Source organism: Sinocyclocheilus grahami, unplaced genomic scaffold (genome assembly GCF_001515645.1).
Source record: "Sinocyclocheilus grahami isolate Dianchi unplaced genomic scaffold, SAMN03320097.WGS_v1.1 scaffold2053.1, whole genome shotgun sequence".
Classification (NCBI taxonomy): domain Eukaryota; kingdom Metazoa; phylum Chordata; class Actinopteri; order Cypriniformes; family Cyprinidae; genus Sinocyclocheilus; species Sinocyclocheilus grahami.
This window is the reverse complement of record NW_015507232.1, coordinates 55327-72530: the sequence shown is the minus strand read 5'-3', so window position 1 is coordinate 72530 and position 17204 is coordinate 55327. Positions and strand designations below refer to the sequence as shown.

The window sequence follows — 17204 nt, the reverse complement described above, 5'->3', positions numbered from 1 at the left end:
CTCTCAATCACACCAAAATACACATAATGCTGGACTTACAGGCATCATAGAGGTTTGTGGAAATACTGTATTTCATCGGAACTTGGTCTTCATAACACTAGTTTCTGTTTCTATTTTTGTTTTACTTCTTTAAGTGTCTATTTATGTTCAGTCTCAGTTGTCATTCATTAATGTATTCTGCTAATAACGGTTGTTAGATCAGTCATTTTTGCTACAATTTCACATGTCATTAAATAAAATAAAAAATACTGAATTGACATGTTGTTGTTGTTGTTGTTGTTGATAGACCAGGCAGACAGAGGGGTAAAAAAACAATAGTAATAAATAATGTATTAAAATAATATTAATACAACTAATATTAATGAAAATAAACTATCATTACAAAGGTTAATTTTAGCACCTTTAAGGTTCTATATAGCACTTTCAGGGCATGGTTCTTTATGGAACCCTATAAAAGGGTTCTGCTATTGTTACAAGCTGAAGAACCCTTTTCTGGTAGGCATCTTAAAATATGAATAACTTTCTCACATCTATTAACTATTGGATCTATATTTACCCTCCGTGACATTCTCTCCTCAAACCAAACTCCCAAGAATTTAAACCATTTAACCCTTTCAATGGCCCTCCTTCCATACCGTGTCATATGCTTTTGCAATATCTAGAAAGACTCCCACAGCTGCTTCTTTATTAGCTAAAGCTCTTTTAATATCTAGATCCAATAATGAAACAGAATCCATTGTGGATCTACCCATTCTAAATCCGCTTTGATAAGGAGTAAAGTACTCCTGTTTCTCCTAAATACACAGGAGGAGAGTGGGGTAAGATGAGCCAGGGGGTAAGTTGACCCGCCCTCTACCGTGCCAGCTGTACACTTTTATTCTCATGTGAGCATGTATTTTGAAACCACCCATAATTTCTGCCAGACTGTGAAAAGAAGAAACACGTGGGAGGAGTGGAAGGCACTCAGTTACTTTAAAAACTGTGTTTAGCTTGTCAAAGTAACATTTTAGCATAACATATGTAACGGCTGTTACATCAAAGTAAATGTATCCAGGTCTATAAATATTTATGATGCACATGAGTGATTTAGCAATGCATAAAACCGTGTAAATCATTTAGCTAAATATTAGCCTGAATTAGTAAGCAAGCTAGTTTTTTTCCAAAATGGCAGCTATGGGGCAAGTGCTGTGGGGTAAATTGAGCCAGCGTTTAATCTTGCCCTACCATAACACACTGAAGTTAAGTTAAATCTCTGAAGTACACACTGCTAGTTTAATGTGATAGTACACAACTGATTTAGTTTAGCACATATACATATTATTATTTGTAGTTTATTTGATAGGGACAGTGTACAAGTTCAGCAAATCCTTCTCTGATAAGAACCAGAAAATGCTTTTCATCACATTATAATCAGATATATCTTTATATATATGCCTGGTCGATACTGCAGAAAAGCTACCATGCCAAGAATCTTTTGACTAAATTATTCATTAGTTTCAGTGACATTTATTCCTTCATTCTAATTCAAATTGTAAAACAATTGCACTGTAAAATAAATGAAAAAAGAGTGCTGCACTGATGACATCATCATCTCTGCACTTCCGGTCTGTCTCGTATTTAAAGAGTTTCTGCACTTTCACTGTTCATGAACTCTTTCTGTGTGGAAGTGATGAATAAATCACTCTGGATTGCTGCGGTCACATCTGACTCGTTCTTATGATGTTAAAGATTCAACAATGAAATGCTAAATCTCACAAACATCTCAATAAGTAATAGTAATAAACACAAGGGTTATTGTTTGCATGCGTGAGAGAGACAGACTGAACCCTGCGAAGCGTGATCCATGAAGACTGAAGCTCAGGTTACTCCAGAAGAACTCAAACTCTAACCAATGTAATATAAACCTTTGTGCTAATTAAAGCATAAGATAAATACACGCACGCTCGTTATCCTGGCTGTCAGTTTCACAGATTGTCATTCTCTCTTGTTATTACTAGATGAGTTGTATTTCCTCCTCTTCTTTGTTCACACAGTAGAGTATGGTGTGTGTAATATAGAGTACTGGTGTGATGTGAATTCCAGACGCACACATTATCTTCTCCATTTGTGTTATAGGCCATCATTTATAACGTGTGTGTACTCACAGATTTGATCTTAGGCTGTGTGTGCGCTTAAATCCACGCCAGAGCTCATATTTGTAAAAACTGCTGAGCATCACGTCAGGGTCTGAGCAGACACACTTTTTCTTGTCGGAGTGCTGCAGGTTTTTGGAAATGTAAGCTGTTCTTGCAGCTCGCTGTTCTGGATTAAAGGATTTAGACGATGACTGGTGATCTTTTACATGTTAATGACATTAATTAGGAGTCGTTTACAAGCAGAGAGCTGAAACCATTCAGTTCAAGATCATTTGCGATTCATAGATTTCACATCTGAAAGAGAGGCATACATGTGTTTTCACAAAAAAAGTAGACATGACGAATGAGAGGAGCTTCAGAGTGCATGTAGAGAAGAAGATCGCAGTGTTGGTCCCATCCCATTATCCATCTAATAATGAATGTTTTAGTAGAGAAGGATGGTTGGACTATCTTGGCATGGGATCGTGTCAGCTGAACAGGTTCTCCAGTTATTCCCTCGTCTTCTACACTGAGGACTTGCACAGCATCTCTGAGGGAAGCTTCAGACTCTCCTAAACAGATGAACTTCCTCCAGTTTCCCTGAGATCACGTCACGTCCATCACTGGAGCGATTCGGTTGCACTGCAGTCTCTCCAGCTCTGCGTTTGATATGCTTGTTCAGCAGATCTAAAATCACATGAAAACAGATTAAAGTCATGTTGTTGTGACCGGACGTTTCACAGAGAAAGGGAAGCTAGCTAGTGTAAATTATAGCAAATAACATGGTTACTTTTTCAGCTCATTTTTGTGTTTTCACCACTAATAACAAACACATTTATAAACAATAATGCATTTTAGTACTATACTTTATATACAAATATAGTGTAAAGATGGGCAAGACAATGTAAGGCCAGTGTTTGTTTTTAAACTCATTCACCGTTGCCATTGTGACAAGAAGTTATTTTTAATGCAGGCTATATTTAACCTCCACAAACTCTATATTCTCTAACAATAAGTTTTAAATCAGTGTTGGACAAGTCACAGATTATTCAGTCTTCACTGAGTAACACAAAATAAAAATTCAATCAGTTGCCGATACAGATTTTTACAGTATACTGGTGGAAAGTCTCTTCACAGAGCAATCAATTAGTAAAGTGATCTATTTGGTAACCCTTTAGTATAGGGACCAGTTCTTACTATTAACTAGTTGCTTATTAGCATGCCTATTATTAACATATTGGCTGTTTATTAGTGCTTACTGCATAAAGCACATATTCTGCATGAGCATATTCTACATCCCTAATCCTACCCAATGCCTAAACTCAACAACTACCGCACTAACTGTTAAATAGCAGCAGATTAGGAGTTTAGTGAGGCAAAAGCTGTAGTTAATGATGTTAATAGTGAGAATCGGCTCCAGCTCCGTCTGTGCGCAGTCATGTGATTTAGAGGAGGCGTGGCTTTTGAGAGAGAGAGCTCTGAAAGAAGAGTGGGATCTATTCAAAGCTAGCTTGCTATTGCTAACCTACACCAAACTGCACACGCTAGCTTTACTGTATGTACTAATATTAATAACTAGACTAAATCAAGACTCTACCCCTGGTTTCTAGTATCGATATGTGTGTCTTTTTCAGTAAAAACACCAACTCCAAGCAAATATACAAATAAAATATGCAAGCAATTAAACTAAATTTGCTAGAGAGTAATCATCACAATTAGAAGATCTGGTCTCACATTAACTGGGATGTATTCAGTGATGTATGAAGAACAGAGCCCTGAACTATTAACACAGTCTGTAAAAATCTGTCACTAAGACACACGGTATATTTCACTCACCTGGTGACGTGTGGATCACTGATGATTCTCACAGGAGGCTGTTTAATATCACACAGAGCCACTGAAGAACCAGGATAAACCCAAAACCCAGCACAGAGGGGTTCAGTGAATGTGGTGTTGAGTGTGTGTAAGTGTGTGAGTGTGTGTGTGTCAGAGACGCTGTAGAAGGACAGAGAGCCGGCCGACACGTCCAGATACACTCCTGCTCTATTAGAGGATGAACGGACAGCAGGTATAACAGTGTCGATATCATTGTGACGAACAGTGAACCTGTTACTGAAGCAGATCAGATTCCAGGATTTGACATTGTATCCAAACACACTGTCTCTCCCTCCTTTCCTGTTGATTCCTTTATATGACACAGATATAACAGCATTATCTCCGCTCCATTCAGCCTCCCAGTAACAGCGTCCAGTCAGAATCTCAACACTCAGAACCTGAGTAACACCATCAAATCTCTCCGGATGATCAGGATAAGGCTGACGCTCAAACACGCGTGTGATCTTCCTGTTCTCATCAGACAGAATGAGTTCAGTGTTTGCTGTGTTTGGATCCAGTGTGAGATCACAGGCCCCTGAACACAAGAAGAGAGAAACATCAAGAACAACACAACAGTGAAGATGTCTGTGTGTGTGTGTGTAAACTGTCCTCACTATTCACAAATGAACTCACTATTCACAAATGTGCTCACTATTCACAAGTGTCCTCACTATTCACAAATGTTCTCATTATTCACAAATGTGCTCACTATTCACAAATGTGCTCACTATTCACAAGTGTCCTCACTATTCACAAATGTCCTCACTATTCACAAGTATCCTCACTATTCACAGATGTCCTCACTATTCACAAATGTTCTCACTGTTCACAAGTACTCACTGTTCATAGATGTCCTTACTATTCACAAATGTGCTAACTATTCACAAATATCCTCACTATTCACAAATGTGCTCACTGTTCATAGATGTCCTCACTATTCACAGATGTCCTCACTATTCACAAATGGGCTCACTATTCACAAATGGGCTCACTATTCACAAATGGGCTCACTATTCACAAATGGGCTCACTATTCACAAATGGGCTCACTATTCACAAATGGGCTCACTATTCACAAATGGGCTCACTATTCACAAATGGGCTCACTATTCACAAATGGGCTCACTATTCACAAATGGGCTCACTATTCACAAATGGGCTCACTATTCACAAATGGGCTCACTATTCACAAATGGGCTCACTATTCACAAATGGGCTCACTATTCACAAATGGGCTCACTATTCACAAATGGGCTCACTATTCACAAATGGGCTCACTATTCACAAATGGGCTCACTATTCACAAATGGGCTCACTATTCACAAATGGGCTCACTATTCACAAATGGGCTCACTATTCACAAATGGGCTCACTATTCACAAATGGGCTCACTATTCACAAATGGGCTCACTATTCACAAATGGGCTCACTATTCACAAATGGGCTCACTATTCACAAATGGGCTCACTATTCACAAATGGGCTCACTATTCACAAATGGGCTCACTATTCACAAATGGGCTCACTATTCACAAATGGGCTCACTATTCACAAATGGGCTCACTATTCACAAATGGGCTCACTATTCACAAATGGGCTCACTATTCACAAATGGGCTCACTATTCACAAATGGGCTCACTATTCACAAATGGGCTCACTATTCACAAATGTCCTCACTATTCACAAGTGTCCTCACTATTCACAAGTGTCCTCACTATTCACAGATGTGCTCACTATTCACAGATGTCCTCACTATTCACAAGTGCTCACTGTTCATAGATGTCCTCACTATTCACAGATGTCCTCACTATTCACAAATGTGCTCACTATTCACAAATGTCCTCACTATTCACAAATGTCCTCACTATTCACAAGTGTCCTCACTATTCACAGATGTGCTCACTATTCACAGATGTCCTCACTATTCACAAGTGCTCACTGTTCATAGATGTCCTCACTATTCACAGATGTCCTCACTATTCACAGATGTCCTCACTATTCACAAATGTCCTCACTATTCACAGATGTCCTCACTATTCACAGATGTCCTCACTATTCACAAATGTCCTCACTATTCACAAGAGTCCTCACTATTCACAAGAGTCCTCACTATTCACAAGTGTCCTCACTATTCAGATGTCCTCACTATTTACAGATGTCCTCACTATTCACAAGTGCTCACTGTTCATATATGTCCTTACTATTCACAAATGTGCTAACTATTCACAAATGTGCTAACTATTCACAAATGTGCTCACTGTTCATAGATGTCCTTACTATTCACAGATGTCCTCACTATCCACTATTCCTCTAAAGCTGAATCCACATAGTACTGTTCTGTTTACATTATGTTGTGTCATACTACTTAAATCATCTTTGAGAGCAAAGAAGCCCCCTGGTGCTGACCGACACTGCTAACTAATTAAAAAAAGATCTTATAGACCTTATTAACCTGATAGAAAAACAATGAAAGTCTATGAGATGAGATCATTGATACAGTCAAACAACAGTCTGTGTGTGTGTGTGTGTGTGTGTGTAGACCTACACTTTCGTGGTCCTGCTGTCATCCTGTTCTCTCCTCCATGATCCACACTAGAAACACACAAACACACATGAATGTAGATCTGCATCATTCACACACACGTTCAGTATGTCAGTATTAGTGTTGGACATACTTGAGTATCTGCAGTTTATAGTTTGGATCCTGCAGTTTGTGTTTGATCAGCTGGACTCCTGAGTGTCCTGGGTGATTGTAGCTCAGATCCAGCTCTCTCAGGTGTGAGGAGTTTAAACTCAGAGCTGAAGACAAATAACCACAGCCTTCCTCTGATACCATACAGCCGGACAACCTACAGACACACACAGAAAGATCATCTACAGATACACACAGACAGATCATCTACAGACACACACAGATCATCTACAGACACACACAGATCATCTACAGACACACACACACACACATAATCTACAGGCACACACAGTCAGATCATCTACAGATCATCAACAGACACACAGATCCTCTACAGACACACACACACACAGACAGATCATCTACAGACATACAGTCAGACCATCTACAGACACACACAGTCAGATCATCTACAAATCATCAACAGACACACAGATCCTCTACAGACACACACACACATACACACACACACACAGAGACAGATCATCTACAGACACACACACACACACATAATCTACAGGCACACACAGTCAGATCATCTACAGATCATCAACAGACACACAGATCCTCTACAGACACACACACACATACACACACACACACAGAGACAGATCATCTACAGACATACAGTCAGACCATCTACAGACACACAGATCCTCTACAGACGCACACACACACACACACACACACAGTCAGATCATCTACAGACACACAGTCAGATCATCTACAGACACACACAGTCAGATCATCTACAGATCATCAACAGACACACAGATCCTCTACAGACGCACACACACACACACAGTCAGATCATCTACAGACACACAGTCAGATCATCTACAGACACACCAGGGGCCGCACCAGAGAATTTTGAACACAGGTGCTGAGGGGGTGCTAGATCATTGACAGGGGGAGCTGGGCGATTAATAGTAAATATAATCAAAACAGGTTATTATTTTTTTTATATGAATAATAAAATAAATATAAGGAAGACTCGGCCAATCGATTTTGCAATATTCTCTAATTATGTCCATATGAAAAGGTACATTTCTATTAAAGGCACGTCCATGTGGGGATGGCGAGTTAGCGTCGGCATTCGGCAACTTCAACTTGCACCCGACACTGATTCAGAAAGCACTAGTTTATTAATAAATAATTAAAATGTCTTCTTTTCCCCCGACACATTCATAATCACTTTGCCGGTGCATTGAGGCAATTTACTTATCGATAAGCCCCTCCCCTCAAACGCAGATGAGCCAATGGCAGTCGAGTATCAGTTGCACAGGGAGCGGAACTCGGATATCTGTAGGTTTCAGCGTCATAGAGAAACATTGGAAGATCCGAAGCTTGCATCGTTTTTATGGGGTTTATGCTTCAAAAATGGAAAAACGATGTGCCTGGGGTACTTGTAACAATGATTCCAGGTATCCTGAGAGGATAGGCAATGGAATTTGTATTATTTAATTTCCTAAACCTAAACAAAATGGAGCAAAATGTCCCAAAGCATTCACCCCCAATCCCAACGTTCGTTTTCTGGTTGTCATACTCTCATTAATTACAATTTTCATATGCTCAAGCAGAACGTTAATGTCATCTTGTGCTTCAGCAAGGTATCTCTGGCTAAAACTAGCTAACGTTAAAGTTAGTGAGCCCATACAAACCTAAATAGCAGACTGTTCTCGCGTCTTGTACAGTGTAGGGCAAAAACACATAAACGAAGGTCTCTTCATATTAAACTGGTTAAATGTAAATTAATTTAATCGTACCCTGCGATACATGAACAGTGTTGATCCGGGATGTTGTTATCTGAGATCGTGACGAACGTAACATGAGACAGCTCCCACCTGCATTGTGATCTGTAAACCCTCGCTTCCAAATTAATACCCACAATATTTATTTTAAAATCTTTTATATATCCCTCCATGGCATATTTAAGTCCCACTTGAATGGTGGTCCTTCTGTGTCCAAAATTGATCAAAAAGATATAGGGACAAGGTTTTCACACTGACAGCTGTCATTGTGAGACAGTGAGCAGCTCTGTTTGTTTGTCCGAGTTCGCAACAGTATCTAAGGGGGGCGGGGCTTACCGATAGGTCAATTGCTTTATGAGCGAGCTTGAGCGCGGAATAGGCTATAATACGCCTGCCTATATATTAAAGGATGGTTTAGCATAGGCTATTATTATATTAATCAATTTAATACAATGTGTGACTAGTTGACTAGAAAAATCTTTAGTCGGGGGCAGGCTTACTTAGCACAAAGAAGCGCTACATTTTTTTAATAAAATGCTATAATGACATTACAAAAAATACGACAGCTGCAAATCGCGTCGTTATTGCATTGCACGAGTTATGCATGCGTAAGGAGTCAAATGTTTTTTTTTTTTTATTTATTCATTTTGTTTCTTTTTTTATTATCAGCTTATTTATTAAATGCAATAGGCTACAGCATGTACATAATTGATTCCAGGAAAAAAATCTGTGGGGGTGATTTTGTCTTTCTTGGGGGTGCTGAAGCACCTGCTAGCCCCTCCCTAGTGCCGCCCATGAGACACACAGATCATCTACAGACACACAGTCAGATCATCTACAGACACACACAGACAGATTGGCTACAGACACACACAGACAGATCAGCTACAGGCACACAGTCAGATAATCTACAGACACACACAGTCAGATCGTCTACAGACGCACACAGTCAGATCGTCTACAGACACACACAGACAGATCATCTACAGACACACAGTCAGATCATCTACAGACACACACAGACAGATTGGCTACAGACACACACAGACAGATCAGCTACAGGCACACAGTCAGATAATCTACAGACACACACAGTCAGATCGTCTACAGACGCACACAGTCAGATCGTCTACAGACACACACAGACAGATCATCTACAGACACACAGTCAGATCATCTACAGACACACACAGACAGATTGGCTACAGACACACACAGACAGATCAGCTACAGGCACACAGTCAGATAATCTACAGACACACACAGTCAGATCGTCTACAGACGCACACAGTCAGATCGTCTACAGACACACAGTCAGATCATCTATAGACACTAGGGCTGCCCTCGACTAAGGATTTTTCTGGTCGACTAGTAGTCGTTCATTTGAAGCATTAGTCGACTAATCGCACATTGATTAATAAACCATTTAAATCATTATAATGAGCCTTTAATTGCATACATAGCCTAATAAACGCTCAAGCACACACATAAAGCTTGCCACAGCGCACTGGCAGAAGAAATGATTATGAATGTGTCAGGGAAAACAGTAAGGAGGCTGAACAAAAAACAGATAACTTGGAAGTTTTTAGAATTGCGTGGAAAAACAGTATGTCCAGCTATAGACAGGCTCTAAAAAGCTGCCAGGGCCAAGCATATCCACAAACTCATAGAAAATAACCAAAACAATCCAAGGTTTTTATTTAGCACAGTGGCTAGATTAAGTCTAATGGTTAGAGAGTCGGACTCGTAACCCAAAGGTTGCGGGTTCGAGTCTCGTACCGGCAGGGATTGTAGGTGGGGGGAGTAAACGCAGCTCAGCGCTCTCTACAGCGCTCTCTCCCACCTTCAATACCACGACTGAGCTGCCCTTGAGCAAGGCACCGAACCCCCAACTGCTCCCCGGGCGCCGCCCACTGCCCACTGCTCCGGGTCTGTGTTCACGGTGTGTGTGTGTTCACTGCTGTGTGTGTGCACTTTGGATGGGTTAAATGCAGAGCACTAATTCCAAGTATGGGTCACCAAACTTGGCCACATGTCACATCTAAAAAAAAATAAAATAAAAAATAACCAGACGGGCCACCTGATCTAAATATTCCCTCACAGTTTAATAGTAAGTACGTATTCAGACCAGATGGTGGATCAGCACCTAGAAAGGACCTCCACAGCCCTGAACGACAGCAGAGACCAGGACAACTAGATGAGCCCCAGATACAGATCCCCTGTAAAGACCTTGTCTCAGACGACCACCGGGACAAGACCACAGGAACCAGATGAGTCCTCTGCACAATGTGACATTGCTGCAGCCTGAAATTGAACTGCTGGTTCATCTGGTCAGAGGAGAACTGGCCCCCCGACTGAGCCTGGTTTCTCCCAAGGTTTTTTCTCCATTCTGTCACCGATGGAGTTTAGGTTCCTTGCCGCTGTCGCCTCTGGCTTGCTTAGTTGGGGACACTTCATTTCCAGCGATATTTCCATCATGTTTGCTTTCATTATTTTACAAAAGTGCGGTATTGTGAGTCTTTACAGATTTGAAAGATGTATTACTCTTATCTGTATGACCAAAAATGAGGGATTCTTTTAAGAGCAAGTGAGTGCACCGGCGCCTCCATCTGTCCTGCAGCGAGTGCTACTGTTCAGCTTCACACTCCACACAGACACTATAGCGCACATTTCTCCTGGTTAACATTAGACTGAGCGTCCATGTAAAGTTGCTAATACTTACATATTTCAGATGATCCGCCATATTTGAGAGATCGATGAATGATAGCCGAGCGTTTGGATGTCCTGCTCGTCAATGTACTGTATTACCATAGACTAGCCATTAACGATCTGTCCATCATGGACTGCATGACTTCGCCCGTAGAATTTTTTTTCTGCAACTAAGTGACTAATAAAATTTTAGTCGACCAAGCCTCTTCTGGTCAACTAACGATTAGTCAACTATTAGGGGGCAGCCCTAATAGACACACAGTCAGATCATCTATAGACACACACAGTCAGATCATCTACAGACACACACACAGTCAGATCATCTACAGACACACACACAGTCAGATCATCTACAGACACACACAGTCAGATCATCTACAGACACACACAGTCAGATCATCTACAGACACACACAGTCAGATCATCTACAGACACACACAGTCAGATCATCTACAGACACACACAGTCAGATCATCTACAGACACACATCAACATTGTGACCAGTTGACTGTAAATTATCTCTTATATGTTCTTAAATACCTCAGTATCTGCAGCTGACAGTTTGGACTCTTCAGTCCATCAGAAATAAACTCTACACCAGAGTCCTGCAGGTCACTGTTACTCAGATCCAGCTCTCTCAGGACACAGTTTGAGGATTGTAGAGCTGATGACAAACTCTCACAACACTGAGCAGTGAGATTACAGACAGCAAAACTGAAAGAGAGCAGAACACACACAGTTAGATCATCTACAGAGACACACAGACAGATCATCTACAGACACACACAGTCAGATCATCTACACCAGTGGTTCTCAACAGGGGGAGTGCAAATGGTTTTCAAGAAAAAACAGAGACAAGGCATTATTTGGGTAATCGTATTTTTTGCATTTTATTGCGTTTCAAGTAGAATATACACAAATGGAAAAATGGAAAAACCCGCTCGGCTTGGAAAAAAACCCTGCTTAGCCTGCCTTTTATCCAGCTATCAGTGCAGACATGTTTCAGAACATCAGTGACTAGCAGCGGAACAGATTTTGGGAAGTTTATGGATAAGTTCATCACACGTACGAAAAGGAGTTGTGACGACGATGCATCATCAGCTCCTACCCCTAAGAAGTGTAAAACACTAAATTACGACATTAGCTATCTTCAGTTTGGCTTTACGGTGGCTGGGACAGATGCTGAACCACTGCCCCAGTGTGTCATATGCGCAGATCTGCTGGCAAATGACAGCATGAAGCCATGCAAGCTGTAGTGCCATTTAGAAACTAAACACCCGACACTCAAAGACAAACCCTTAGATTTTTTCAAATTAAAGTTATCTGGCCTTGAACAACAGAAATGCAACATCAGCAAACACACAACAGTGTCCAACAGGTGTCTAGAAGCGTCCGACTACGAAAACCTCACACAATTGCAGAGGCGCTAATCTTACCTGCTGCCAAAGATATTTGTCAGGTCATGTTTGGAGATCATTTTGCTCAGCAGATTAGAGACATCGCCGTTTCTAACAACACCGTTAGCCGCCGCATATCTGACATGGCAAGCGACGTTAAAGAGCAATTGCTAGCTAACATCATGCAAAGCCAGTACTATGCCCTACAGCTTGATGAGACAACTGATGTTGCAGGGCTAGCACATCACAACCATGCATTGTTAGAATTTATAAATAAGTTACCAGCCATCTGGCAAGTAAAACCCTTTTCATATACTTGCCAGAGCCATGTTAAATTTGGACCCTAGCCAAGATGCTAAGGGTGTCCTGCACACGGCTGCTAGATGCTATGCTGCTAGCTTGTGCAGTGCTGTCAGAAGCTATCTTTGAAAATGCAGCAGTTTTAGCAATTGTTTCTGGCCATTTCAATCTTAGTGCAATCCACATCTTCAGACATCTGTATAAATATGAAAAAACGCCTGCAAATGTTGTTTTTGTCTCTAGTTCTGGAATGCCATTGAGAGCAGAAGAAACTTTTTTTTTTGACAAAATTCAGCTGCCATTTATTGTGGTAGCATGTTAAAAATTTTATGTAAAACTATTACCTGCAGCTGAGCAGCTGACAGTTTGGACTCTTCAGTCCATCAGAAATAAACTCTACACCAGAGTCCTGCAGGTCATTGTTCCAGCTCTCTTGAATGCAAGTGATATTCATAGTCATGTTTGGTATCATTTGAATTGTCTTAGGGCGACTGGTACAATGGTTTCAATCTTACGAGAAGTAGACTAAAAGGTAATACAGATGCTAAGAGTTAATTATAGAGATAATTTGCTTACTGTGCGGGTGTGCTCTTCAGTGAAGAAAGAAAAAACAGAGACAAGGCATTATTTGGGTAATCGTATTTTTTGCATTTTATTGCGTTTCAAGTAGAATATACACAAATGGAAAAATGGAAAAACCCTGGAAAAAAGGAAAAAAACCCTGCTTAGCCTGCCTTTTATCCAGCTATCAGTGCAGACATGTTTCAGAACATCAGTGACGAACAGATTTACAGATTTTGGGAAGTTTATGGATAAGTTCATCACACGTACGAAAAGGAGTTGTGACGACGATGCATCATCAGCTCCTACCCCTAAGAAGTGTAAAACACTAAATTACGACATTAGCTATCTTCAGTTTGGCTTTACGGTGGCTGGGACAGATGCTGAACCACTGCCCCAGTGTGTCATATGCGCAGATCTGCTGGCAAATGACAGCATGAAGCCATGCAAGCTGAAGCGCCATTTAGAAACAAAAACACCCGACACTCAAAGACAAACCCTTAGATTTTTTCAAATTAAAGTTATCTGGCCTTGAACAACAGAAATGCAACATCAGCAAACACACAACAGTGTCCAACAGGTGTCTAGAAGCGTCCGACTACGAAAACCTCACACAATTGCAGAGGCGCTAATCTTACCTGCTGCCAAAGATATTTGTCAGGTCATGTTTGGAGATCATTTTGCTCAGCAGATTAGAGACATCGCCGTTTCTAACAACACCGTTAGCCGCCGCATATCTGACATGGCAAGCGACGTTAAAGAGCAATTGCTAGCTAACATCATGCAAAGCCAGTACTATGCCCTACAGCTTGATGAGACAACTGATGTTGCAGGGCTAGCACAGTTGCTTACCTATGTCAGATATGTCAAAAATGGGAATATTGAGGAGGACATTATTTTCTGTCGGTCTCTTCCAGATCACACAACTGGCGAAGCATTGTTTGAAGTTCTGGATGGATATACACGGGATGCAGGCATGTCATGGGATAAATGTGTTGGGATTTGCACGGACGGGGCCCGTTCAATGACTGGGAGGATTAGCGGTCTTGTCACTCGTGTCCAGAATTTAGCCCCTTTAGCCAAGTGGACCCACTGTATGATTCATCGTGAATCTCTCGCATCAAAACAAATGTCTGAGTCTCTTGAGGCCGTTTTAAAGCAGGCAGTGCAAATTGTCAATTTAATTAAAGCACGGCCATTAAATACACGCTTGTTTTCCTTGCTTTGTCAGGAAATGGGAGCCAAACACGAGCAGCTCCTTTTTCAAACTGAGGTACGCTGGCTCTCCAGAGGTCGGGTTTTACATCGCCTCTACGAATTGCGTTCAGAGGTGAAGACATTTCTTGTTAATGTGAAGTCTGACCTTGCGCAGTACCTGGATGACCCCCTGTGGTTAGCGCAGTTGTCGTACCTTGTAGACATTTTCGACAGGTTGAATTCGCTGAACACATCGATGCAAGGGAGAGATGCCAACATCTTGCTCCTTTCAGACAAAGTCAGTGCATTTGTTGGCAAACTGGATATTTGGCGTGATCGGCTGATTAATAAAAATGTTGACATGTTTCCCAACTTCGCCGACTGTGTGCAAGAGACAGGGATAAATATCTCTCCTTTGATTAACACAGTCGCACAACATGTTGAGGGACTAAACCAACAATTCGGCCGTTATTTCACTGAGTATTTCAGTTCATTTGCTTGGGTCAGAGATCCCTTCAGTTGCCCAGGAAAAGACCTTCCAGTTGACATGGGGGAGCAGTTAGTCGAACTAATGAGCGACACTAGATTGCGACACTTCTACAGCTCTTCCTCTCTGCCATCATTTTGGTTGAGCGTGATGCCTGAATATCCTCAGCTATCTGACGCCGCCGTAAAATTACTTCTTCCATTCGCCTCAACTTATCTGTGCGAGGCCGGGTTTTCAAAATTGTTTCTTTTGAAAACAAAGTACCGAAATCGGCTCCAGGTGGAGGATGACCTGAGGCTTGCGCTGTCCAATATTGAACCACGAATTGTGCTTCTTTGTAAAAAGAAGCAAGCACAGGTATCCCACTGATTGATTTAACGATGCCATGGCTAATGAGAAACAGACGCGCCCTGCGTCCCAATTTGCATAATATCAGCCCTAAATAATATTGAATATTATTTAGGGCGGATAGTATGCGAATGCTTGTAGAATGCAACGAACGAATGAAATGCAACATGTTTTACACATAAAATAATACTTACACGTTATTTAGAGTTTACACATTAAAACCTATAGGCTACTTTAAGTTCTCTTGTTCAAAGTAGTTACAATTTTCAGAAACATTCTTGATCATTTTTGGCCACGTTCCATAACTATCTAGCTATCTGTCCTATTATATAGATTTATAAAACTCATAAAAGTTATGAAAGTTTTTTTTTTAAAAAGTACAAAAATACTAAAAAAGTATTCTTACATCTGTCTATCTATCTATCTATCTATCTATCTATCTATCTATCTATCTATCTATCTATCTATCTATCTAAATAAAATATAGGATTTATATAGATAGATATTATCAAGTTAATCATTGGGGGCTTTAGTTCCGAAAGGTTGAGAGCCTCAAATCTACACACACACACACACGCACAGTCAGATAATCTACAGACACCCAGTCAGATCATCTACAGACACACAGAGAGATCATATACAGACACACACAGTCAGATCGTCTACAGACACAGTCAGATCATCTATAGACACACACTCAGACAGATCATCTAAAGACACACAGACAGAAAATCTAGACACACACAGTCAGATCATCTACAGACACACACAGACAGATCATTTACAGACACACACAGTCAGATCATCTACAGACACACATCAACATTGTGATCAGTTGACTGTAAATGATCTCTTATATGTTCTTAATACCTCAGTATCTGCAGCTGACAGTTTGGACTCTTCAGTCCATCAGAAATAAACTTTACACCAGAGTCCTGCAGGTGATTGTTACTCAGATCCAGCTCTCTCAGGACACAGTTTGAGGATTGTAGAGCTGATGACAAACTCTCACAACACTGAGCAGTGAGATTACAGCCAGCAAGACTGAAAGAGAGCAGAATACACACATCAACAGTCAGATCATCTACAGGCACACACAGTCAGATAATTTACAAACACACAGACAGATCATCTACAGAGATAATCTAGAGAGACACGCAGACAGATCATCTACAGACACATACAGACAGATCATCTACACACAGTCAGATCATCTACAGACACAGTCAGATCAACTACAGACACACACACACATATACACACACACACACACACACACACACACAGACAGATCATCTACAGACACAGACAGATCATCTACAGACACACAGTCAGATCATCTACAGACACAGTCAAACTATCTAAAGACACAGTCAGATCTTCTACAGACACACACAGATAGATCATCTACAGACACAGTCAGATCATCTACAGACAGACACAGACAGATCATCTACAGACACACAGTCAGATCATCTACAGTCAAACTATCTAAAGACACACAGTCAGATCTTCTACAGACACACACAGATAGATCATCTACAGACACACACAGACAGATCATCTACAGACACACAGTCAGATCATCTACAGACACACAGTCAGATCATCTACAGACACACGCAGTCAAATAATCTACAGACACACACAGGCAGATCATCTACAGACAAACACAGTCAAATCATCTACAGACACACACACACACACACACACAGTCAAATCATCTACAGACACAGACAGATCATCTACAGACACACAGTCAGATCATCTACAG

General features: G+C 40.9%; 2 protein-coding genes across 2 annotated transcripts in view; both read right to left on the bottom strand.

The window, feature by feature from the left end:
- Nucleotides 1-17204, bottom strand: part of LOC107573869 (uncharacterized) — a 69892-nt gene that overhangs the window by 23894 nt on the left and 28794 nt on the right. The gene's annotated exons all lie outside the window — the stretch shown is intronic.
- Nucleotides 2416-17204, bottom strand: part of LOC107573868 (ribonuclease inhibitor-like) — a 27693-nt gene continuing 12904 nt past the window's right edge. The window contains exons 2-6 of the mRNA XM_016260325.1: nt 16301-16474; nt 6664-6837; nt 6534-6580; nt 3951-4524; nt 2416-2801 (exon numbers count right to left, since the gene is read on the bottom strand). Coding sequence (XP_016115811.1) covers nt 2735-2801; nt 3951-4524; nt 6534-6580; nt 6664-6837; nt 16301-16474 — 1036 coding nt within the window. The 3' untranslated portion in view covers nt 2416-2734. The remainder of the gene's footprint in view (nt 2802-3950; nt 4525-6533; nt 6581-6663; nt 6838-16300; nt 16475-17204) is intronic.